Source organism: Rhynchophorus ferrugineus, unplaced genomic scaffold (genome assembly GCF_030347505.1).
Source record: "Rhynchophorus ferrugineus isolate W39M unplaced genomic scaffold, kcgeb_rfMv2 rfM10, whole genome shotgun sequence".
In the NCBI taxonomy this organism is placed as follows: Eukaryota; Metazoa; Arthropoda; class Insecta; order Coleoptera; family Curculionidae; genus Rhynchophorus; species Rhynchophorus ferrugineus.
Genome location: NW_027472589.1, coordinates 12,191,038 through 12,217,674, shown reverse-complemented (window position 1 = coordinate 12,217,674; position 26,637 = coordinate 12,191,038). Strand labels below are relative to the sequence as shown.

Below are 26,637 nucleotides of genomic sequence, written 5' to 3'. Positions count from 1 at the left end.
GAGACTTGCCAACTGTTGTTAAAGTGTTTGACTTTCCTAGATTTATGTGTTTGGTATTTAAATATCTGATTTGACAGAATAAGATGGAATATTCAAAATATATTATTTGTAAATAGCAGAGTAATGTATAAAAATCACAAAAACAAGTCATCAGGATGATCTTACAAATATCTTTCTACAATAAAATTTAGCTATTTTAGGATAGTTATCGATTACTGGGGTATAACCTCTACAAATAAAATCAACTTAAACTGCGGTATAGCATTTGGATGAAAACGAGATGAGAAAACCTGCAAAAAGTCTTAAACTTCACAGGATATATAAAAAAACACAACAGGTGTTTTTTCCTAAATATATATATATATATATATATATATATATATATATATATATATATATATATATGAAAGTCTCCTTTTACCAACTATAAGTTTATCTGGACTGGACCTGCAGTTTAACGTGGGCTCCGAACCACGGTCCCTAGCCTACCAACTGGCAAGTGACCAACTTTAGAAATCATCCCAGAAGACATACGGTCTTACCCAGCCTGGCGTGACTGGGATCATTTTCCTTGTCGGATTTTACACTCTTACGTAGGACAATCACAAATTATAAACAATCACAAACATAAATTTACGACCATGCCCCAGCAGGTCACGAACACGCGGCTATCGCAGCAGTAGGAGGACCGTCCTATCACCTTTACCACTGTGCCACCAAGCCGGCGAATTTATAGTTTATTAATACTAATAACAGTATTGACATGATTTAGTCGAAAAAGTAAGAAGGTGTCTTCAATTATGGTATTTACGCCAATCTTACTTTGCATTTTGTAGTGGTCATAGTAACTTTTATTATGAAGAGATATTACGTGATTATTTTCATTATTAATTACTTTCATTGAAGATGATGGTACATTGAACAATCAAGTAATTCAAATGTAGAGCATCCCCAGAAATGCTTGAAAACTTGCAAAATTCATTTTATGTGACCGTATGTGAAATTTATCTCCATAATCCATTATCTGGATCCACGTCTTTTTTGAAGCCAAAATTTTTATTTCGCCACAGAAGTCTGTGGAGAATTAATTCAAATTTAATTCGATACACACGTCCAAACTATTGTTATCTCTGCTTTTAATTTCATGTTTAACCCTTTATAAGCCTATGATATGATTTACATCTCGAACTAAATCTGCGCCAATGTTCCCTTTGTCAATTTCAGCTTTACAATCGTTACTTTTCCTGTTTTAAAAAATATTCTCGTATCCTATCTACCCGTCCCCCATCACTGTGGTTTGAAAAATGGCTTAATTTATGTTTGTTCCTTCAGCGGTTCGTATACGAAAACACGTACAAAAAATCCCTTTTTTATATTCAGGGCAAGCTGCGTTCATTCAAGGGCTCTTTTACGTATTCGGTTTGTCGCTGGTAAACGTTTAGTTTTACGGATATTGGCTCATATGCCGATACTCTTTGATTTTATCCATATTTTACCGCCACGCGGCGTTGTATTCTTAACAAAAAAATCTTGGAAATGAAATGAATTATATGATTGAATAGTACTGCCGAATAATAGGGCAAGTGTTCAAAGAACTATGAGACGAAATTATAAATAATTATGAGATTAAAAAATATTTCACGAAAGTAAACATATGTAGATTTGCATCTTGATGTCACTTCAGTCCATGTTTTCGTAACACTAATTGAAAAAATAATAATTCATGATTTTGTTGAGCATAAGAAAACATATATATTTGTACCTGATATAAAATGGACAGTTCAATGTTTCTATTAAATTTGAAAGACAACATTGTAATCTACACGTAGCCCGAATGACGGACAATGGAAAGTACAAATAGGACACTGAGCGGTATTTCAATTGCTGACTGGTAACTTATTAAGATTAAATATTGTATTGTTTCAATTTTATTTTTGTCCAATTATGACTAACAAAACGAACCAATAACATGGCAGTTAGAAACACTGTTATGGAGAATATTTATACGCTGCTGTTGGTGCCATAGAAACGCTTGTTTCAAGTTACGCAATGACTTCTCACCATTGATTACTTCATTGTGTTATACTTCAGTTATCGATAAAACTATTTACAAAAATTGCTATATTGAATGAAGTGAACCAAGGCAAGCTTTAACTTTGATCTTTCGACCACTCCAACATGAACACATTCCGCTGTAGTATTAGATGACTGTATTATTAACGAAAGAAGATTTAAAGAAGTATTAACGAAAACCGAGGCTAAATACCCTCCGCCAGTTACGCGTTCCAATCATTTCTAAAACAATAAGACAGGGCCAATCAACAATTATAATGATTTTAATTTAAAAACAATTCAGTAAGTTACCAACCAAACCTACACATCATAGAAACAAAACCAACATCTAGACAAATAAATAATAGATAAAAGTCATCTTAAAATGATACTATGTATATGTTAAAATTAAATTTTAAAATAAAGACCGACTCACTCGAAGAAATTAAACAATCTGGACAGGTTTTGAGGTAAGAACACATGCATCAAAGAACCAAACACGCCACGACTTCTTTTACCAGTTAATAAATTTGGTAAACAGTTTCTGAATTTGATTAAAACATGGTAGAACGATATTGATTCCGCAGAATTGGGACACAGAGGTCTCTCAATTTGATCCGTTAGGAAAGAATGGGTCATTTGGCAGTGACCACAATCAGCAACCTGTTCAATTTTACTTGAAAATCTCTTTCCTAGAGAGATAGCATGGGAGAAGAAGTCCTTTTTGCTAGGTCAAAGCTTATTTTCCTCCTCCAGCAAGTCGCACTCAAGTTGCGTATCCTGCGGTCTATAAATGGAGATCTTTATAATATAAAGTATTTGTAATGTGGTGGCCACTCGCAAAGTTGCTGCGAGGTCATCAGCCATTTCGCCAAATCAATGCTGTTTTGTTGAGATATATACAGACCGTACAATTGAAGCATCTTCAAGTACTAATAGTTATTAAGTGATATTATAAGTTTTAGGGTTTCGTTCATCGCGAATATTTCAGCTGTAAGTATAGATGGTATAGAAGGCAGACTAAAGAGTTTATTTTGAATCCTATAATGTGTTACAGCACCTACTTCCTATAGAGGACTTCCTATGGAGCACTTGAAGGAACAATCTTCGAAATATTAGTGAAATTATTTCAAATGTCAGTGTGTTCAACATTTTTGAATACTGAAAGCCAAGTGTACGTTAGGACGACTTTATAATAGGTCAATTGAAAAGTCTCCGGCCTGACACATCGATGGCGCTACTAGAATTAAAGCAACTTTTGTTATTGCGAAAAAAATGGATAAAAAGGAACTTCCCGTGTTAATAAAATATTGCTTTTTGAAGGGAAAAATAGAGTTGAAGCAAAAATTTGGCTTGATGCCGAGTTTCCGGATACTGTCCCAGGAAAATCAACCATCAAGGATCGGTGTGCTAAATTTAGACCTGGTGAAATAAGCATCGAAGATGGCGAACGCAGTGGACGCCCAAAAGAGGTTGTTGCCGACGAGAACATTAAAAAAATCCACAAAATGATTTTGAATAACCGTAAATTGAAATTGAATAAAATAGCAGACACTTTAAAGATATCAATTGAATGTGTACATCATACTATTCACGAATATTTGTATCGTTTTGTATTTAATTTTCGAAGAGCACTATAAATTTATTTCCTTCTCTAGAAACATCTTTTCCTTATGGAACTCAGCAGAAGCAGTAGGTGCAGAGATATTACGTAACTTGGAATTAACGTTCAGTATTATGAAACCTTGCGTGAAAACTTGGATACACGAAACACCGATGAAACGACACACTGTGTCTACCGGTCACCGATTGACCACGGTCTTAACAGACCAACATTAGCACGTCTCCTCTTTCCTAATGAACGTCATTTACGGTCGTTCGTCTTGGACCAACGAGAGCAGAATAATCAATGGGGTCCTCGTTGCGCTTCCCTCCAGGAGACACGTACGACGCTGTTCACTTAACCCCAGGGAAAACGCCGCCACCTGGGACGGGGGGTGGTGGGGATTTTCACCTGGCCTGGATCGGCGCCGACTGTTTTCGGTTCGTCCCTTTCAGCGACGCGGATGTCGCTTTGAAGTTTGGAAAGCTGCAAGGCGGGGTGGCACGGGGGGTGGTGTAAGGATAAGCGAGGCCCGGATCGATCTGGGCCGAAAGTTTGCGGTTTGTATCCATAACGTTTCGGGAAAAAAATGTTCGCAGGCGACTCATGCCGTCATGATCGATAATTCCCATTGAATTCGAACAATATTGGCCCTTTTATTCGACGAGAAAGGTTCTTCTTTGAAACGGTTTCCGGTCGGTTGTTGAGGTCAAGTTTTATTGGGCGTATAATTTTTTTAGTACAACACTGTATAGATTTAATAAAATTTTAAAAGCTACTTGTATATATATGTATATATATAGGTGTGACAATTTTTCTAACTAAATAAGATTACCTGTTTTGAATTCCCTATTTCAGTATTAAAAACAATGTCTATTGATATGGTTGTCTACCACGTCACGTTCCTTAGTAATAGTGTGGATACTATTTACGATTAAACTACTATTGCATATTCAGTGACTCGAAGAAACTAAATTTTCTTTCCTTAATCAAATACAAAGAACAGAACTGGAAAGTTTGAGCTGATTTAAAAGTTGATGCTATATTGTTTGGACTACAGGGAAGTTTCATGAAATATTATTGTTTTCTCTATTTGTGGAACAGTGCAGACACCAAAAACCTCTATAACGTTAAATATTGACCAAGAAGAATGAACAATTATTCCACAAGAAAATGTGATTTCTCCACCTCTACACATAAAACTTGATTTAATGAAACATTTTGTCAAGGCCTCGGATAAAAGTCGTAAAATATTTTTGTATTTGAAAACTGTTTTCTTTAAATCAAGTGATGCTAAATTAAACGAAGACATTTTTGCTGGCCCACAAGAAAGCTTATAAAAACCAAATTCGATTGGAAAATTAAAGAAAAATTAGTTGAAACAAGATTTTATGTGATATTTTGTATTTCAACAGAATTTTGTTCGTGAAATTCCTGAAAATCTTCAAGGAATGCTAAGCAGATGATGTTGCTAGCTATAAAAATCAATATATTCATGAAAATTAACTCAAGATCAAGATTTTTTCCGATTTTTGGAGCAATTTACAGGAAAAGTGCACAACAAGATTTGCTAAAGAGGTTCAACTTCATACCTTAATTAGGTTAGGAAAAATATAGAAGATTCATCACGTAGAATCATCTTAAAACGATATTATTGATTTTTAATGCATTTTTAAAATAATTTAACAGTTTCGATTACTTTTTACCTAGAAATTATATAATTTAATTGCAAACTAAAAATGATAATTCCAACTGAAGTAATAAACATTGATAAATTATATTTATTAATAATAGTAATAGGCAACAATAGTTATTAATAAAATATAAGCCGGCTTGGTTGGAGTAGTATTCTCCATTTTGAGTGAAGCAACTTTTATTACTGTGAAAAAAATGGATAAAAAGGAATTTCGCGTGTTGATAAAATATTGCTTTTTGAAGGGAAAAAATACAGCAAGAACTTGGCTTAATGCCGAGTTTCCGGACACTGCCCCAGGAAAATCAGCCATCAAGGATTGGTATGCTAAGTTTAGATGTCCTGAATTGAGCACCGAAGACGCTGAACTCGGTGGGCGCCCAAAAGAGGTTATTACCAACCAAAACATTTAAAAAATCCACAAAATGATTTTGAATGACCGTAAATTGAAATTGAATGAAATAGCAGTAATAGGAGCAGATAGGGGACTATCCACCTACTGTTGCGATAGTGGCGTGTTCGAATCCTGCTGGGGCATGGTCGTAAATTTATATTTCTGATTATCCTAGACAAGAGTGCAAAATCCGACAAGGAAAATGATCCCAGTCGCGGCAGTAACTAGGCTGTGTAAGACCGGATGTCTTCTGGGATGATTTCTAAGTTGGTCACTTGTCAGTCGTTAGACTTAATGCCGAGGACCGCGAACTTTTTCAATATTTTGGCGAAATTTGATTAAATTATAATTAGAATATTTATAACAATATATTTAGTGAAACTATTCGAGGTTTTAACTTTAAATAAAATCACTATTAACTGTTCAATAATGGCATGATTTTTCTTTCCAGGAATTTTTACTGGCGATAGATGTAACATCGAGTGGTACTCCTGAGGAAAAGCTCAAATGGGCTTTTAGAATGTATGACGTCGATGGTAATGGCGTCATAGACATTCAGGAAATGACGAAGATAGTACAGGTAGGAATATTTTTATTGCTGTTTAATATTTAGCCACTAACAATATCATGGAGTTCAATTGTTTGGTGAAATAAAGCAAAGATAAAAACATTTTGGGTGGGTCTTTTAGAATACTTTACGGAATAGTATTTTACTTCCGATTCCATTACTTTGATTTGTAGATCGCGTGTTATTATGTAATTTAGGACTAACCACGTGGTGTTCAAGATAACTCGTAGCACCTTTTGAGTGAGTGAAGCTTTTCCAGTCATCGAATATTTCAAACACCTTTATTGTCATCAAATAATTAGGTTGATTCTAGGTTAATGTCTGTTTTTATTGATAATTATGGTTGTTAACATACTTATTCAACCAATGAATTCATTTTGATTTCTTTTCTTTAAATATTACACATTGGATATAGGATATATTTTCCTATTACCGAGATACAAATACTAGTTTTTAAGTAACTATAGAACTAACTATAATTTTTTGCAAAAGTTAATTTTGTTTAAAAAAAATGCTTAACAAATTAAATCGTTTTATTTCAGAATTTTAATACACTTCCTAATTTTAAAAATTTGCATGTGAAACAGTCACCAAATTATGTAAAATGGATATTGGTTTAGGATCTCAATGCAAATCTTTAAGTAATAAAAATATCAGAAAAGTTTCAAAACGAACTATTAAAAGCATTAGGAATTGATTACTTAACTGTTTCAACGCTTTTTAAAACATTGTTAATTAATGAAAAACAATGTTATTGAATGCTACAGCTCATAGGAAATAGTTTTTTAGTAGAAAATGCCATAGACAGGTAATAGAAATGCCCAATAGAATCTTTTGAAACATTCATTTCCAACGTTTCGATTTCAAACTTCTCGACTTTCGACATCGAATTCGTATGTTTTCAGAAATAAAGAAAAGTTGGTATGTTTTATTTAAAATAAAACATAAATTTTCGCAAAAACAAACAGTGTCAGTCGCTAAATTTATCGAGAGATCAAGATTGATTGCAGAAAGGAGGCAAGGAGTACGAAAATAAGAAAAGATGGTGATTTGTTTTGAGTAAGAAGACCTTGTATTATATCCAGAGAAGTTGCAGAATGTTCTTGTCTTCTGGGTCTTTTTGTTATTTCGATGTCGGATTTTACAGTTTTGCCACTGCAGCCTAAACTCTATCTTGTTCTAGTATTTGGGCCTAATGCATCAGTTTTAAAGGATATTTTTTAAATTTGAAGCTTTAATGTAAAAGATTTATTGTTATACATCGATAACCACTACTTTTTTCACGTGTCAGGCAATTTACGAATTCATTCTTGAAAGAACGAAATATCTTTGGAGGCCATCCACGAATCCAATTCCTATCTTCATAAGAAATGAAGTGCTGTTTAGATACGTGACGATTTATATGTCGCAACAAGTAGTAATCATGAGGTCTGGTGAATACGGCGGTTGGGGTTGCACTTCCCATTTTAATGTTTTGCCTGATATATAAGGATTTTAATTGATATTGGGGGTTTGTTTGATCTACACAGCAGAAAGAACAATCATCACGATACGCTATAACCCTTCAAAGTTGTTTGCTGGATTTGATTTAACAATCTTAAACGGTAGCCGAAATGAAGTCAAAGTTCTTAACTTTTTGTAGTCATAAAGTGAAAACTTTTTCAATAAGTAAATTGGCTTTCAGGTGATTATTTATTCGCCAACGTAACCTCGTTTAAGAACCACATAATCATTCCAGGCCGCTCTAACATTTCAATACCATTTTTGTAGATCTATTTATCTTTTTCCTCATAATATTCCCGTCGCCAGTTGCAGTCCGCTCAGATGACGATCGTTTTGGTTCCGGACTGAAGTGATGGATCTACGTTTCATCCAATGTCACATATCGACGCAAAAATCCCGGTTTGTTACATTTAAACATGGCCAAACACTGCACAGAATCATCAACACGTTCTTGTTTATGGTCAAGAGTGGGCAAATGCGCCACCCACTTTGGACAGAGCTTTCTCATAGTCAAATACTCATGCAATATCGCCTGAAACCAACACGTTATTTTCTTCGATCATTCAGAACGATTTTGTGGATTTTTTTGATGTTTTCTGGTGTTACGGTGTCTCTACGAACACGTTTGAAGTCAGCAAAACAATGTTTTATTGTGGTTTCTAATGGAGCGGAGTCCTTGTAACACTTTTCATGTTATTACTTGACTTGAACGGTATTTTTTCCCATCAAGAAGCAGTGTAAAATTAAAACAAAAAATTGGTTTTTAAATAACAAAAGTAGTGTCACTTACAGTACTATAACTCACAAACTTAGGAGTAGAATATCATGAAATTTTTACAGTTTTCTTTTAATGGTGAGTACTAATTGAAAAAGCGGTGAATGCACTAAAACTATGTGTTAGGCCCGGACTTTTCTGCCCATGTGTTATATTTATATGCTCTTGGGGTTTAAGGTATAGCTCTAGATGATTGAAAGCATAAAATGCGGATTTTACTGTTCAGTTTATCAGCTGTGTAGAGTGTGGTGCCTGGGCAAGTAGAAGAATAGATAAGAATTGGAGAATCGACTTGGAGTTGGATCAGTTTTCCAATAATGGATGTATTAGGTTTACGCTACTGGGGATAGCTTTTATACCTTGGATATTAGACCATGATAACGCACTTTGTTGAAGGCCCTAATAAGGTTCATAATATTACCATGGAAAGTGCGATTTACTGCATATGCTAACTTCTCAGCGGGTGTCGGCATCCAAACTGCTCATCTTGGATGATATTTTTCATTTGGACAGCTGCAATACCAGCTTAGAGAACTACTCTCTCATGCGTGTTTAGAATAAGACCTGGGCAGTAGTTAGAAGGTTGATTCGTCAGATAGATGGACATTTTTGGCAAGCAAGCAAGCAAGCTGAATATGGAATTTGTGATTTTGTTAACTCAATAAGCTCATTTATGTTTTAAATTAATTACATGTCCAATGATATAACCACATAATAACGCTTTATCAAAGAGTTTCCATAACCCCCAAAGAGTCCCACCAAAATCATTCGTTAAAAAAGCGATTACTGCAAAATCTAAACCTATAATATAACACCCCCCCCCCTTAATCAATCCATAGATACGCGACCTCAATGATCGTTTTGCTTAACCGCCTCCATTACGGAATCGGGGATTATTCCTTCACGGTCTTTCGCTTCACCGCCCAGATAAAGCCGAAACGATGTCTCGCACCGATGACCATCGCCGTGTGTTCGATCCTCGGCGGCGGCGGCCCCGATTCCGCTGCACAATCGCCGCCGCTGAATCGACGGGAGGTCTCAAAAGCGCCAAACAGTTCGGTCCCCGAGGGGGCGAGGGGGTAGGCCGAGGCCGGCCCGTTTTCCCCATAAAGAGCGGCCGATATTTTTCATTTCTTTTTTCAATTCCAGTTTCGGATCTGTGTCCCTTTCGTATCAGTCGGGATTGTGAATGAGCTGGAAAAAGGTCTAACGTAGGCGAACCCTTGTGTCGCGCCCAATAGGGTTTAACGGGTTGGATGTGGATGAACATGGCAGCAATGGGTTAATGGACAGCTCGGGGCGGGGGAGGGAAAGGACCTACATGACCGACGATTTTTTTATGTTCTGACAGTGATGAATAATTGTTGAATATTTTTATAAATTGTGCAAAGCCCGAGATGATGGATGGATATGAAAAGGGGGGCTGATTATATTTTAGGTCCGTTTAATTAATCTACTTATTTATTGTCATAATATACTTTACGAAGGTTTTTATCAATACATAATACATTTTTCGTATAATACTATGAAATAAAATAAAATATATTTTATAAGGCCACTTTTGACGTGTTGTTATACTTGGCATGTATTATAATAGTTGGTTGTTATATCATTTTTTATTTATTTTTAAGATCTTGCCGTAAATCCAGGTCTTTCTATTTCTATTCAATATTTTGTTCACCACACAATATTATTATTATATCATATTATTATTATAACGTCATTCTCTTCATCTAAATACCAGAATTTGCTGTACACCTAGAACTTCTCTTATTTTTATCCTTATCGAAACTTGTATCCTTTGAGATACATATTTCATCTTATTTAGTCATAACCACCCAGCAGCCCACTACCAGTTATCCACATTTATCTTTGTTGCTCTTCTAATATCTCTCTTATTTAATAGATGTGAGTTAAGATATTTGTTCATCGTATGATATAATTTACACCATTTTTATTACTTCATCTATTATCATTTGAGAATAAGTTAAAGTCGTTATTATCTTCATATTAGTGAAATTTTTTACATAGAACATTGATACTTTTCCACTATTTTAGGCACCCTAAGCTTAGCTTCTGAGGTGTTGTCCCAATCCGTGGTGTACTTCCTTTATCTCCCCTAATATCTCCTTCTTTCGTGTGCTTTGTGTTTTGCCTTGATATTCTTTTTCACGTGCAACTTCTACTTATATGTTCTTATCCGATTATGTCAACACAAGCTTTATTAATCCGCATGACTTCATAATTATTCATGACTCATATACATCATGCATCCTATATGCAATATATATTTAAACAAACTCCTAGGTTAATTAATTTTAGTTAGATGTTGGGTAAATTCTAAAAAAAAACTTAAAAGTCCATATTGTATTATAATACTTTATTATACACTCTTACAGCGCTTCGTTCCATACGTGTTAAATGCTTTATAAATTTGATATTGTCAGAAAGTTATATCTAGCATATTTTAAGGTTTGGTTGAACACTTTTTTAAATATTTTGTCCATATAAATTGTAAATTAGACTTATTTAATCCTATTCCTTCTTGTAACTGTCATTACTCATAAAACATCAGGCTCTTGATTTTGATGTGGTCTGTGTTGATTTTACTAAATTTAACTTAAAATATATTAATTAATTACTTATTAAATTAATTTATTAAAATCTTGTGTCAAGTGTATATATTTGTCATCTGGTGTTATCTATCTATACATATGAGAATTAAGTGTATATAATTTCTTGTATGGATATTTTTTATAAACTTGTTGTTCGGACTTGCAGTGTACAATTTACTGACTACAATCTGGAGTTCGGTATGAAACCTAAATGATATGTTAATGTCATTCATTTCTGGGTAAGATAACTCGGGAAAGCAACAAATCTTGCAACATGACATCAGAGTAGGAAAATTATATATCAAAATCCAGGTAGCAATCAATTGAATATGACAAGATGTTTGTATGTACATATACACTTTATAGAGGAAATATAAATGATTATTTATACTACTACTGAGATATGCTTATAACTGCATTTTCGTCAGATTCCATATACTCCCGTCACATTTTAAGTATTTCCATCAAAGAGAATCTTAAGATCGGTATCGACCATCACAAATCCTTCATCCATCTGCAGGTCTTCGGGCTGACTCCTGCGAAGAACCCCTTTCTATATAGAGACCTAGACACCTATATTACCACTGACTTTAAAAAACCCGACCAACTGAAATGGGATCTGCTAGATGAAAATAAATTGTGGAAGATATTGTTTAAAATGTTATTAATTCTGTGAATATAGACAACTAAGAAAATATCTGTAATTGCAAAAGAAGTTCTAAGAGGCTGATGGATCGAAAATTATATAATAAATAGACAAATAAAGTCAAAATTAATATTGATGATGAATATTACGCAGCAGTATTAATGGCTCAACCATCGTGCAATTAAGAAAGAAAAAAACAATTATTGGTTTCAATGACAAAATGTAATAGATTCGATAACTGATGAGTTACAATAAAGGTGATTTTCCCGGAAAATACGTATTCGTTTTTATGAAAATCGATAGCAAATATCGCCATACAACTCATAAATCTTTCAACGATCGGTATATATTTCATTCTACTTTTGTCTCTTTTACGTTTTAATTTCCGTATTCCGATAAAAACGGCTTCCTCGTAATCGATTTGGTTCGTGCGGTCACTCGCATGGATGCGTCCATCATGCGACTCACGCATTCATCCAAACGGTCGGGTTCAAGCGACGACAATGTATTAGAAACGTCAGTATGCGGTAGTCTAGAAACATTCATGTTATAAATGACAATTTGGCGACCCCCCCCCAAAAAAAAAAAACCATCATCATTAAAAATAAACCTTCGTTGCATAATGATGATGCGTTTAGTAGGAATGTCGAAAAAATATCGATATTCTTGGCAGATATATAGATATTTTTCGAACACTGAATTTCAGGTTTCTAAAAGGGTTCTTCCGCTGTCCTCTAAATACAACGTGTAGCAAAAGTCCCGCTACCAATGACGCAATTTCCGCCGAGTGGCAATAATGGATTTTCAATAAATACTGTCACTATTTCTGCTCGTTCTGGTGGCGTATATTTATCTATAATAAAATTTGAACGTCTACACAACATAATGGTTAAAGCGAAACTGAGCTAAACATCACATAACCAAGATGGCGTGCAATCTAAATGGTAGCGGGATTTTTGCCCCATACTATAGTTTTGCGTGAATAAATTGAGTTGGTGTGAAGAATTTTTGATATTGTTAATAAAATATTTTTAACAAGAAAATTGAACCGACTTAAACAAATAAATAAGGAATTCACTAAAAAGTAAAAAATAATCAAACTTATTTATGATTTTTTACCCAAAAAAAAACGTCTTAAAATAAAATATGTACATAATAGTCGTTGTAATAACTCAATAAAAGTAAACAAAAAACGTATTTAATCTATCTACTACACGTATTTTATATTCTACTATATACACACAATTCAGCTTAATACCCACCTAAACCTATTTATCCATTTACGATATTATTTTAACTACTACCAACTAATGACTTTGAAGTCGATGCCGGTCGTATAAAGAAACAATGATTGAAAATAAGGAACGTTTATATAGACGAGCATATAACCTGCTCCTTTTCTGAAGCCCGCTAAAAAGACGATTTTTTTCGAACTTCTCCGATATATCGATATTTTTCTGCATGGTCGACATCTCTAACATATAGAAGTTATTTTGGATAAATTGGTTTAACTTGACAGAAACGTAATTAAATATGACTTTTTCTATAGATGAAAATATAGAAAATATTAAATATCTTCAAGATAGATTTTTAAGAAAAATAAGATATAAAAAGATAAATATTTGAATATAAGTTTGCGATGAACTTAATATATTTTGCGAAATTTGAATGTATAACATTAAAAACATTTCTTACAATAGTTAATAAATAATCAAAATTTTGTTATCACTAACTATTTGCCATCGTTCCCATTTTCTGGCCAAAATACTACGGCCTTTGGATGTAATCCATTAATTTTATGCAATTTTCACAACAGATCCTACTAACTATACAGCATCTAACATTTTAAAAATACGGAGGCAAGAGTATGGAGTACTATTTCGATATATCGAAATACTTCTTTGTCTACTTTGAAACGAGACAAATCTTGATTAAAATTCCATGTCTTGTCTTTGGGAGTTTATTATAGTCAATATCAATCCCCAGTCACTGTTTCATTTGGATTTGGTAGTTCGTAAGAGATTATACCACTCTTAATCAAAGCTGATGTTAAGGCTTCATCAGGCTTATAATATTGTTTTTAGAATTAGGATTATTGTAGTAGCTCCATTTTTCATCACCGGTCATTCTCCGATACAACAATTTTCTGCTGTTGTACTGTTTCCTTGTTTATCGTTCTCAAGTCTTTTACTGCTGGACACCATCGAATAATTCTTCCAATTATTCACCACAGAACTATATCGGATGCCAGGATCTTTTTGTTCAAATTAAAATCGTATTCAGTAAATAAATACTTTTATTTCTTACAAATCAGAACTGGGATTATACTTAAATTACGCTCAGGATAGTTATGCGATTATACATTGAGCACTGAAGGAAGAAACAGTTCAAGAAAGATGAGTATGATAGTGTTAATTGATAATCGGCTATAATGGAAGTGCCTTTACCACAAAGACTTTACGAAGATATGGCGAATACAGTGAACTTGGCGAGCAGTGAAACCAGAGTTACAAAATTATGTTTGTGTTCAACGATATTATAAACAAAAACGATAAATGACATTACGATAAGAACCGAAAAGTGAAATTTCTTGTGTATTCAGATGACGAGTATTGAAGCTACATAGGCAAGTGAAAATTGATGCAGAAGTCTGAGGGACCAATCAGAATAGTGAAAGAAAGTTAAGGTTAGTGACGGAGATGAACTAGAACATCAAGACGAGAGATGTTATAATTACAGAGTCTCTCGAAGGGTACTTGTTGATGTAGTTGATAGACGAATGTTATTGTAATTACCGTCCAATTTCCTATATTATCAAGATAGTGACCAATATAATGTTTTGTTGAACATTTATATTTTATTTACCTTGAAATAAAAGTAGTTCTATTATAATAAATTAATTTGATTTAAAAAAATTGTTATATTATATTTTATAAAGATATTACCATGCCGACATCTCATAGTATTCGGTTACAATTCATGACGCTGCTTTACTTTGTTTTTTTTTACTTTGTTTTACTTAATTAAAGTGGCTTGAACATAATCGTTTGCCAGTTAGGGATTTTATGTTTGTATGACATCTAAATTAATTAACTGTTATTAAAATTGTTACTCTTTCTAACGAGCATATCACGCAATATATAATGTCGATAATTCGACAGAGACATAGCGAATATTATTGGTGATTTTTTATCTATACGAATATAATTGTAGAAGACTTATAAAAGTAAGGGTCTCTAAAAGAGCTAGGAAATGAAGAGTATTTAGTTGAGAAAGTCGTGCAGTGTTCCTGAATCCTAATTCCTTTAAATTATATCAAAAATATATAGCAACAGGCGATAAATTTGTTCAATCTTATCTTATTTTAGACATATGTATGTCAATTTAAAAAATATTAATCGCCATATAAATATACCTTTTTATTTCTGTTCCTTCAGTCAAATGTTATATCAAAAATATGCTGAGTTTATGTAAAAATACGGGTATATCTTCACACTTCATAATAATAGTTTTTAGTAATAATAATTGCAGAGATGTTATAGACAAAATATGTTTGTCCAGTAGTGTAGTTTACTTTAACAAGTTCAATCTAATGAGACATGAAGTGCTGTTGTGAGTATCAGAAACTTCGTGGCCTAACTTTCGTAATAAATCACTTGCAAGCATGAATTTATTACTGGAGGCCCTACCGGAACGTTACCACTTCGGCCAAGGAAACATTATATTAAAAGTTTACTGAAGAAGTTGGTCTTGAACATCTGTATAATTATATAACCTTCCATATTTCAACTTTAAATAATTTTTATTATAAATTATGGGTTTCGCAATAAGCATGGGACTATAGAACAAGTGCATAGACTTGTAAACCAAATAAACGCTGACCTAAATGCCAAAAGATATTGTTCGGCTGCCTTTCTAGATATATCTCAGGCTTTTGACAAAGTATGCCATACGGGCTTGCAGGTTAAACTAAAGAAACTTCTCCCTCATCCGGACGATCAGTTACTAAAATAGTATCTCACTGATAGACATTTTATTGTAAATCAAGGCGATGAACATACCGAATTAAATCACATATATTTAGGAGTTCCGTGAGTTAGTGTACTGGGTCCAGTACTGTATCTTCTGTATACTGTACTCTGTAATACTGTATCTGCCAACCACAAAAATAACTACTGTGGCAACATACGCAGTCACAGCATCAATAAACCTACAAACCCACCTGGATCAAATACAATTAATTGGTTGAAGACATTAAAGTCTATGAAACAAAATTCACCCATGTAACGTTTACCCTGCGTAGAAGAACATGTCCGCCAGTAAATATCAATCATCGTCAACTCCCCCAAGCAGAGATGTTAAATATCTTGGTATGCACTTAGATCGACGCCTAACCTGGAAGAAACACATACTCTCTAAAAGAAAACAACTTCGACTGAAATTATATCAAATATATTGGATCATCGGGCGCAAAATTATAATTAGATAACAAGGTGTTGCTGTATGAGTCTATACTCGAGCCTATTTGGTCATATGGAATCCAACTATGGGGTACCGCTAGCAAATCTAATATATCCATCATTCAACGGTTCCAAAATAAAGTGCTGCGTGCCATTGGTGATGCTCCGTACCATATTTAAAATAGTGATACAACGTGATATTCCTCTAGAACCTATAACGAGTGTAATTCAACGTGTGTCAAGTACTTCGAAAGAGTGTCAGTGCATCCCAATATACTCGCTAATCAGCTAAATATGCGACGTGATAGTGAAGTGCGTAGACTAAAACGTTTAACACCACCTGATCTGATTACTGGACTTATGTAAACTTTTTTATTTGTTTAATTTAATTTAATTTTCAGAAGTTTCAACTCAATTGTTAATTAATTTTAATCACACAATCAAAAAATTCAACAAAAGCTAAAAACTGCCTACCGCTACTGAAAAAAATATTATTATTAGCAGTATTGGTAATCATCACACCCCTGGGCTTTTGAATATTTGAAATATTTCTATAATAACCAAGAAGACATTGAAAAAAAAAGATTTTGGTTAATTATCTAATTGTTGAAACTATAGAAATTAAAAAGGAATGTGCAAAATAAACTATTACATAATATTTTAATGATTATACAAAAACTATTAGGACACAAAAGTATGTACAATTTTTTTTGAAATCAAACAGAATACAAAATAAGATAAACAGTCGAATAAATAATAAGATTTCTTACGTAGATTTATATACCGAATTAAGTAATTTTATTTTTTACATCACATTTTGTATCGATAACGATCTATTCGATATCTATTTCGATGGATATTAAACCAAATCACAAAAGATAAGGAAGCTTTTCTATGCTATAACCATTTATTCAATCAATAAGAATATGCTTATAAATGTTTAAGAGTAAACAATAAATTTATGCTCAGAATCTGATTTATGTTATTACCAGACAATATACCTCGTGAAAATAATTATACGTACAACGAGGTATTATTTGTTATTATGTCGTATTTCTATATTGTATATTCCAGGAAAGATACATTAAATTAATCACATTCCATAAAACAATTTTAACGATTTTTCTAAGGTATTTTTGAGCTTCCACATTTTACATTATTTATATTTGGTATCTTTCTAAAATTTGGTTCATTATATAAATGAAAATTATCCATATTAGAATTACTACCGGGGATGAACAAAATAATATGAACACCTGACATATACACAGTATCTATTTATTAATAAGGTTTTGAGTTAGTATTTGCTTTTATATCAGCTGTAATTCTTCGCACAATAAATTCGTAACGTCTGAACAGTCCCTAATGGAACATTGCCTCATTTTTGTACGATGAATTATTATCCTTGTATGATTAGATATGGAAATTTACTCCTCATTCTACTCAAACCAGGACTGAACCTTTTTGGCTGTTTGTGCATAGTCATCTTGGCATATGACAGTGTTTTCTTCATTCACGAACTTCATCATGTAGGATGTCGAGGTATTCATTCCCAGTAATCCAGCTAGTGATGTGAATGAGAGGACTAGCTGAATACCACGATATTTCCGCCCAAAATGATATCGAAATCTCCCCTAGACCGTAGGAAGCAGGTAATCAAGATCATAGGCTTCTTTTGGGGTTTTCCATATATAAACCTGATAATTTTTAGGAAACGATATACTTATATAAATATAAACGATGATTCGTCGGACTATACTACATTCTTCTAATCATCAAGTGTCCAGGTTTGATGATTGTTACACCACTTCTTTCATAAGGCTTCGCAATCGCAGCGCTTCTCCATGAATTTGAGCATTGTCGAGCTCTCGCCGACGAGGATTAGAATGAAAACTAGATAATAGTTGCGTTGCATTATTTACACGGAAGCAGTTTTGCCAACCTGCAACTCGATATCAAGTCAATTGAAAGGTCCCCGGCCTGACACATAGATGGCGCTACTAGAACTAAATCCACATGTTTTTGAGTTAGCCCTAACCCTCAAAAGATGCTACACGCATACACGCTACACGCATAAATTTGACAGCGAATCATTAATTTGTGAATTATAGCATTTTAATTGAAGCAACTTTTGTTCTTGTGAAAAAAAAAATGGATAAAAAGAAATTTCGCGTGCTGATAAAATATTGCTTTTTTAAGGGAAAAAATACAGTTGAAGCAAAAACTTAGCTTAATGCCGAGATTCTAAACACTGCCTCAGGAGAATCAACCATCAAGGATTGGTATGCTAAGTTTGGACATGGTGAAATGAGCATCGAAGACGGTGAACGCAGTGGACGCCCAAAAGAGGTTGTTACAAAGGACAAATCGTACTACAAAAATGGTATCGAAAAGTTAGAGGGTCGCTATAATCAGTGTATCATCCTTGAAGGGAATTATGTTGAATAAAAAAACTACTTTTGACAAAAAATTGTGTTTTACTAAAGTAGGCTGGGGACTTTTCAATTGATCTGTTATGCTGTTTTGTATGGTGTTCGTATTATTTTGACTATCCCCTGTACATTACCATTAAATATCACACCGATATATCAAAACATTTATATTCAGGGTATATTTAATTATTGTATTTCATACAAAAACTATGAACAACGAAGTTTGACGAAATTTTTATATAATGATATATTTTATAAATCAGTGAATAAATGTTATTTTGCTTAGGTATAAACAAAATGTTTTTCTTTGCTCTGATGAAAATGCCATTTGCACGACTTTCACATATTTTACGTATATTAATTACTTTGTTTTGTTGCTTTTATTAGTTTCAACGTTATAAAAGTGGTAATTTCAATACAGAACTATAATGAATCTTCAAGTTCAATGAATACATTGCAAAATTTCATTATGAATTACGGTTGATGCATTCGAACCTAGCATTGAAAGAAAAACCATCACCAAAACCATAATGTCACACGCCATATCTTGCAATTATTTACCAGAAAAATAGGAAAAAGTTTACGTCTTTTAGCTATGAGGAATTCTTTGAAAAATATTATGCAGATTTTTTGCAACAGTCTTAAATTTATATTTTAAATATTCCGAAACTGATTCAGTGTTAAATGAAAACCCACGATTTAGTGTGTACAATAGAAGCACTAATATAGCAATTTTTTAATAAAATTGTGCTCAGTTCATTAGAAATAAATCATATTCGTTCCTGCGTTCATATATCATTCAAATATATCACCGTAAATGGGTAACATTTATCACTGTCTCATATTGCCATCCGAAGCTGTCAAGTCACCGAGTCATTCTGCCACGAGACATATTAACCCATTGCTTTCATGTTCATTAGCCGACAAAAGAAACACCCCTCCTAGGGTCTGCTATGTTTTGCGAGATATTCAGTTCCTGACGCAAATGAAACGGAAACTGAACCAAAATTGCTCATTATCTTTTATGATATGTTTAATTAACTACATCATTTGTGGAGTTTTTCATGCAGTCAAAAGAAGTTCAAATGACATTAAAATGTTGTTACTCTGAAATAAGACATTCTTTGTCATCCTTGTCAGTGTTAGCCAAGAAGATCAATCCACTGTTTTCAACATATTAGTGAATGCAATTATGCAAATAGTATCTAACTTGTTCTATGATAATTATATTCAGTATTACAGATATTGAAGCTTCAATCACCCTTTATGATATAGCCATATTATTTGGCCATACATCGAAAGTCATATGAAGAAAAGCACGTTAATAGTATCCCAGCTATACTACATCATCGTTAACAGTGATGAAACTTGGTAAAGAATGTTCGAATATCCACCGGATCAATAGATAACATAGTTGAGAAGTTGAGATATTTTGCTAAGCGCCAATTAGGAATTAATGGTGATGAATTTCACATTAATTTTAATAGCTTGATTGTTCTATAGTTGCCTTATTTATTGTTGATATTTAATTTATTGTTATTATCAAACCATAAAATTTACTGTTATAAATTATATTTAAAGTTACACACCTATAATTATCTCCAGTTGTATCGAAAGTATAACAGGTCAATTGAAAAGTCCCCGACCTGGCACATAGATGGCGCTGCTAGAATCTATGTTTTTTAGTTAACTCTAGCCCTCAAAAGATGCGTGTATAAAATTGACAGTTGTCGGATCATTAGTTTGTGAATCATAGCATTTTGAGTGAAGCAACTTTTGATATTGTGAAAAAAATGGCTAAAAAGGAATTTTGCGTGTTGATAAAATATTGATTTTTGAAGGGAAAAAATACTGTTGAAGCAAATACTTGGCTTGATGCCGAGTTTTCGGATACTGTCCCAGGAAAATCAACTATCAAGGATTGGTATGCTAAGTTTTGACGTGGTGAAATGAGCACCAAAGACGGTGTACGCAGTGGACGCCCAAAAGAGGTTGTTACCTAAGAAAACATTTGAAAAATCCACAAAATGATTTTGAATGACCGTAAATTGAAACTGAATGAAATAGCAGACACTCTAAAGATATCAACTGAACGTGTACATCATATAATTCACGAATATTTGAGTATGAGAAAGCACTGTGCAAAGTGGGTGCCGCAAGCTCACTTTTGACCAAAAACAACGACGAGTTGATGATACGGAGCAGAGTTTGAAGATGATCAAGTGTATAAACTCGAGTTTTTGCGTCGATGTGTGCCAATGGATGAAACATGGCTCATCATTTCAAACGACAGTCATCCGAGTGGACTCACACGATGAACCCGCTCGAAAGTGTGGGAAAACGCAACAGTCGGTTGGCAAGGTTATGGCGTCTGTATTTTGGGATGCGCATGGAATAATTTTCATTAACTACCTTGAATGAAGGACCATCAACAGCGAAGCGTTCGAAGGACGAAATCGCGGAAAACGTCCGTATTTGAAGAAAAAGAAAATGCTGATTTACCAAGAAAATACACCTTGTCAAAAATCCATCAATTGGGCTTCGAATTGCTTCATCATCCACCGTATTCTCCAGATCTGACCCCCAGTGACTATTTTCTGTTCTCAGATCTCAAAAGAATGCTCACCATGAATAAACTTTCGTGGAATGAAGAGGTGATCGCCGAAACTCAGGCCTATTTTGAAGCAAAGGACAAATACAACAAAAATGGTATCGAAAAGTTGGACGGTCACTATAATCAGTGTATCACCCTTGAAGGGAATTATGTTGAATAAAAAAAACTAATTTTGACAAAAAAATTTGTTTTACTATGGTAGGCCGGGGACTTTTCCAATGACCCGTTATTATTCAGAGCTACTTGGGACTATTATTAAAACTTTCAGTTAATATAACTAATAAAACAACCAGTTTTTTATAAGAATCGGTCACAATGAAAACATCACTTTCTTTTATTTGTATTTTTTAAAGATTTGCTTGCATAAATTACTAATAACAATAACGCTAATAATAATAAAGTCTCTTGGACATTTCCCATTAGACCTTGTGGTATCCATTTTTATTCGTTCTAAATCACCATATAGCTCTTAGATATTTGGCTTTGTGTTGTTAAAAAGAGTTAATTATATTCAGCACAAAAGTGTTGTAAATGCTTTTGCCACTGGACAAATTAAGCATAATTTATTAGACAGCTAAGGCTTATATGTATTAAGAGTAATGGCGTTCAAAACCAACTTTAAATAGCTGACTGAACTTTTAATATTTTCTTGACCAAAGTACTAGCGTCGCGACAAAGCCTCTGGTAATAAATTTCTACTTACAACAGATTTATTATGCAAGTTCAGTCTCGGAAGTTTCAAACACTAACAGCATCTGTCCATGTCTCATTAGACTTACTTTATGAGGATTTCGCTTTTAAGTATTTAGTAAAAGTTTACGAAAAATTAAGTTGATTTACATTTGGTGCGTTAATTGAAATACTCAATTAACAAATAGTTCTAAAGAATAAAGAACGACTCTTATCGGCATTTTATCAGTTTTAGTCCCAATAACTAATATGAAAATCTAATTTACGATATATCGAACACTACGTTTTTTTCTTGTAGTTAAGAGACGAATATAGAGACTTATATTCTTTTCCTTTCCTAAAATTTCTTCAACTATATTAAGAGAAGCTAGAACTAGTGGAAAAACTAGTCTCAAACCTATATCGAATGTCTAATAACTTTACAATAATATAAATTTGAGTAGTATAAGCAAACACCTTGAATGAAGTAGGAACAATATTACACAGAACTAATATTTTAATCATCGTGAAACTTATACAGTTTCTTTATAGAATGTTTTACTATTAGAATTATATTATTTACTGGATTAATTATTATATTATAATATTATTATATTTTTACTGGGTGTCACTTTTTCCAATCACAATTAGTTTATCTGATTAAGTTTTACTGTAATATACCGTGTGACATCATCGTTTCAACTCACAAGCAATATTTTATCAACACTCGAAATTCCTTCACGTGACTTCACCCAAATTGTTATAATTCACAAACTAGTGATACGACATGTGTGAATATATATATATATATATATATATATATATATATATATATATTGATTTTTTTATTAAAGGAACACGATATAATTATATACAGCTATATTTAGATCTATTTTGTCGTTTACATACATAAAACGTTCGTGTTTGTTAATTCTCCACCGTGGACGTGCTGAATAAATTTATAGGAAATTAGTTTTCAAGGAAAATTTTAAGACTGAACATACGACGGTATACCCGGGCTGGAAATTATTGTCTGCTCAACCGGCCGGGATTATTTTGGGGGGGTTGTTGCGTTTGAAAAGACTTACATTGATTTTCCAATCGATATTTATTGAATTAGGATTTATAGAAAAATCGCCGATAAATACACGACTGGCACGAGAAATATTCCCTCGCTCGCTGCCGGTTTATATTTTATAAATCAAGTTAATAGTTTTTTTTTTGGGTATTTTATAACCCGATCAATTTTTAGTGCCGCTAATTTTTTAGATAAATTTATACTTCCAAAATCTATACAAAGTTACTCGATATAAAATATAAGGATCGTGAATTAATATTAACGGTGTTTTTTTTTTTATAAATTCAAGGACGTGTTCGGAAAAATTATGGGCGTTATTATTGTCTACTGGTATCCACGACTTCTTACGTTCCTGTTATCATTTTAATTTCTGTAGCAAGAAAACTTTCGGGAGTGTTTTTGAACCAGCGTCGGGTCATACTGATAAAAGTTGAAGTGTTGCTCATGTCAAGCCTAAGAATAATGTATGATCAATGAGATTTATTGTACAAACAAAATTATCTTAGGTGGTATAACTATATTGTAATATCCTTGCTAGGATCTCCTAACTCAACTGCCGTTAATGTCAATTGCTCTTCTTGATCATCATTTGAATAGAAAAAATAGCGCGATGAAAATACAGTATTTTGAGGTAGATTTACTTTTTTTTCTGTTCAGAATCAATCTATTGCGAGAAAAATAACAGTATGCTGTAAACCAAAAAGGACAAAGCTTTTATGAAATATATTAGATGGGTTACTTATTTTTACATCTCAGTAAAAACGTTCGAAGAAATTGTAATAAAATACAGGAAAATCCTCTTTAAATGAATTATTTTTATGTTTGGATGTTGGTACGACTTTTACGTTCGGAATTTTGGAGAAAAAAAGTTGTTGAATCTTCTCCATTCCAGAATCAGTTGAGCTGCTCAAATTTGTTGCTTGAACAAATTTGTTGTTGAGATGATGCAAAACTTACACAATTCCATCTCTTCAAACTGAATAAAACTAATTACACATTTCATAAGACAAAACCTTGGCATCAAAGCTAGACCTGAAGTCAGAAGAAGTGATATGGTTTGAGGCCCGAAGGAAATATCTAAACAATGAAATTTTACTTCTAATAACTTATTTCATAAAATTCGATTTACAATACATGATATAACTGAGCTTTTAATAAATAATCTAATAGTCTACATAGACATTAGTACTTTCTATAACTACTTTTCTATCTAAGTTCATTTGCTCATCAAATTTGGATGAAGGTTCTTTCCGTAAACCTCATATTTTTTATGGATAAAAAAAAATAGTATTAATTTCGAGCTTTGAGGTGATAATTTGGATAAAATGTCATGATAAGCGGCAAAATTCCAATAGATAAATCTTATTCGAACATAACAATCAAGAAAAAACGCTTTAAAATCAAATCACAGTCATGAAAAACTACAAAATCTAAAACAACAAAATCACTGAAAACTAGATGAAAGGCTTGAAGGGGAAGTCTCATTTATTTCCCCACTATTACATAGTCAGTATATTACAGTCTGAATGAGCAGCACTTAACACTCAATCAATTGAAAAGTCCCCGAAAACATATTTTTTTGCGCGGACTAGTACACGATAACGAAAATCTGACAACCCCGAGATGTTTATCTGGGATATTATTGAATGGTACGTTCAATGATCCAGTTACTGACCATCGTTCAGTTCGGACGTGCCACCATCGACTTTCCAAGTCTCGTCTCCAGGTAAAACCGCTGCCATCTATTTTTATCAATTGTGATAACCCACGTCGAAAATTGTAAAAATGATCGCACGATTCAGTTCCATTTTTTGCAGAGACGAAACTTTCAACTAAATATAAAATAAACAAATAGTGCTCGTGCGACAAAATTTTCTGAGTATATCGTCAAAAATGTTAAACTTTACGATGGAACCGTCAGATGGACTCACATGACAACAGTGTTGTCAATTCCCAAAATATAAATAGTAACCCGTACTAGTTATGTGTTGTGTTAGAAGGAAATCACCTGAGTATATGTCTGTAGTACTTTCATTTAAATTCGCAATACATCAACTCTTAATACCGAACTTTGTTGCCAATAGATATTTTGCCACTTCATTAATTTTTTCAATATTGGAAAAAGAAAACAATTTACTCATCACTCAGTAATCAGGGCACTGCGTAAAAATAAAGATCATTTTCGTTAATTCTAATTATAATTATGAAAAATCATCTCAGCACATCTGACGCCATTTATTCCATAAGAGACCTCAGTATGTCTCCAACTAAACTTTTAATATTCTCTTGATCACAACTTACCGCGGCGACACGACCTCCGGCAATAAATTTCCACTTTCAGGTGATTTATTGCCCAAGTTGTAGTTCCGAAAGTTTGAAATATTAATATTTCTCCACATTTCATTTAATCTCAGTAAATTATAAGCTTAACCCTCCCGAGATCAGGCAACTTTCGGAATATATTACTCGTTTTTCTTCAAGTTATTCTCCGCAAACGGTATTCTGTATTATTTCCCGGCCTCAGTCTACCCGAAATTTTATCTCGAAATGTATGGTAATATCTTAGCGAAACGATTGCATTGTATGCATTGCAGCATTGTATGGGATCTGAGAACCGTGATTGAATCAAACCCTATAACTCCCAGATTGTTCAGTATATTCTGTATTTTAATTTAGAATTGTATGGTTGGTTAGACTCACTTGAGCTTTGAAAATTTAATACATAATTAAGAGTATATAAAATAAATATATAGAGATAAAAAAACCGTAAGCTTCCAATATCGACGAAAGAGTAACAGATCAATTAAAAAGTCCTCGACCTGTGACACATAGATGGCGCTACTAGAATTAAATCCATATTTTTTAGTTATCCCTAACCCTCAAAAGATGCGTGTATAAATTTGACAGCTGTCGGATCATTAGTTTGTGAATTGTAGCATTTTGAGTGAAGCAACTTGTTATTGTGAAAAAAATGGATAAAAAGGAATTTCGTGTGTTGATAAAATATTGTTTTTTGAAGGATTTGAAAAATACGGATACTTTCCGGATACTGTCCCACGAAAATCAACCATCAGGGATTGGTATGCTAAGTTCAGACGTGGTGAAATGAGCACCGAAGACGGTGAACGCAGTAAATGATTTTGAATGATCGTAAATTGAAATTGAATGAAATATCAAACACTATAAAGATATCAACTGAACGTGTACATCGTATTATTCCTGAATATTTGGGTATGTGAAGGCTCTGTGTAAAGTGGGTACCGCGCGAGCTGACTTTTGACCAAAAACAACGAGTTGATGATTCGGATTGGTGTTTGAAGACAATCAAACGTAGTAAACCCAAGTTTTTGCGTCGATATGTGACAATGGATGAAACATGGCTCCATCATTGCACTCCGAAGTCCAATCGACAGACATCCGAGTGGACTGCACACGATAAACCCGCTCCAAAGCGTGGTAAAACGAAACAGTCGGCTGGCAAGATTATGGCGTCTGTATTTTGGGATGCCCATGGAATAATATTTATTGACTACCT

At 33.4% G+C, this 26,637-nt stretch overlaps 3 protein-coding genes across 7 annotated transcripts in view; 2 read left to right on the top strand and 1 right to left on the bottom strand.

Moving 5' to 3' along the window:
- Positions 1 to 26,637, top strand: part of Nca (neurocalcin homolog) — a 244,420-nt gene that overhangs the window by 202,384 nt on the left and 15,399 nt on the right. The window lies entirely within an intron of this gene.
- LOC143204071 (neuronal calcium sensor 2) overlaps positions 1 to 26,637 on the top strand; it is a 196,953-nt gene that overhangs the window by 164,366 nt on the left and 5,950 nt on the right. For all 5 annotated transcript variants that reach the window (XM_076416524.1, XM_076416522.1, XM_076416521.1 and 2 more), the window contains one exon: positions 6,194 to 6,322. In XM_076416524.1, the coding sequence (XP_076272639.1) occupies positions 6,194 to 6,322 (129 nt within the window). The remainder of the gene's footprint in view (positions 1 to 6,193; positions 6,323 to 26,637) is intronic.
- On the bottom strand, positions 6,227 to 12,979 carry LOC143204076 (uncharacterized). Its single transcript, XM_076416532.1, has 3 exons — positions 10,424 to 12,979; positions 8,070 to 10,355; positions 6,227 to 8,019 (listed from the first exon to the last, which is right to left on the bottom strand). Exon 2 carries the CDS (start codon positions 9,856 to 9,858, stop codon positions 9,505 to 9,507), a length of 354 nt encoding a protein of 117 aa, XP_076272647.1. The 5' UTR covers positions 9,859 to 10,355; positions 10,424 to 12,979; the 3' UTR covers positions 6,227 to 8,019; positions 8,070 to 9,504.

Excerpts from the sequence above, each read along its gene's own strand:
- LOC143204076 (XM_076416532.1), bottom strand. The coding sequence starts at position 9,858 with ATGTTCATCCACATCCAACCCGTTAAACCCTATTGGGCGCGACACAAG.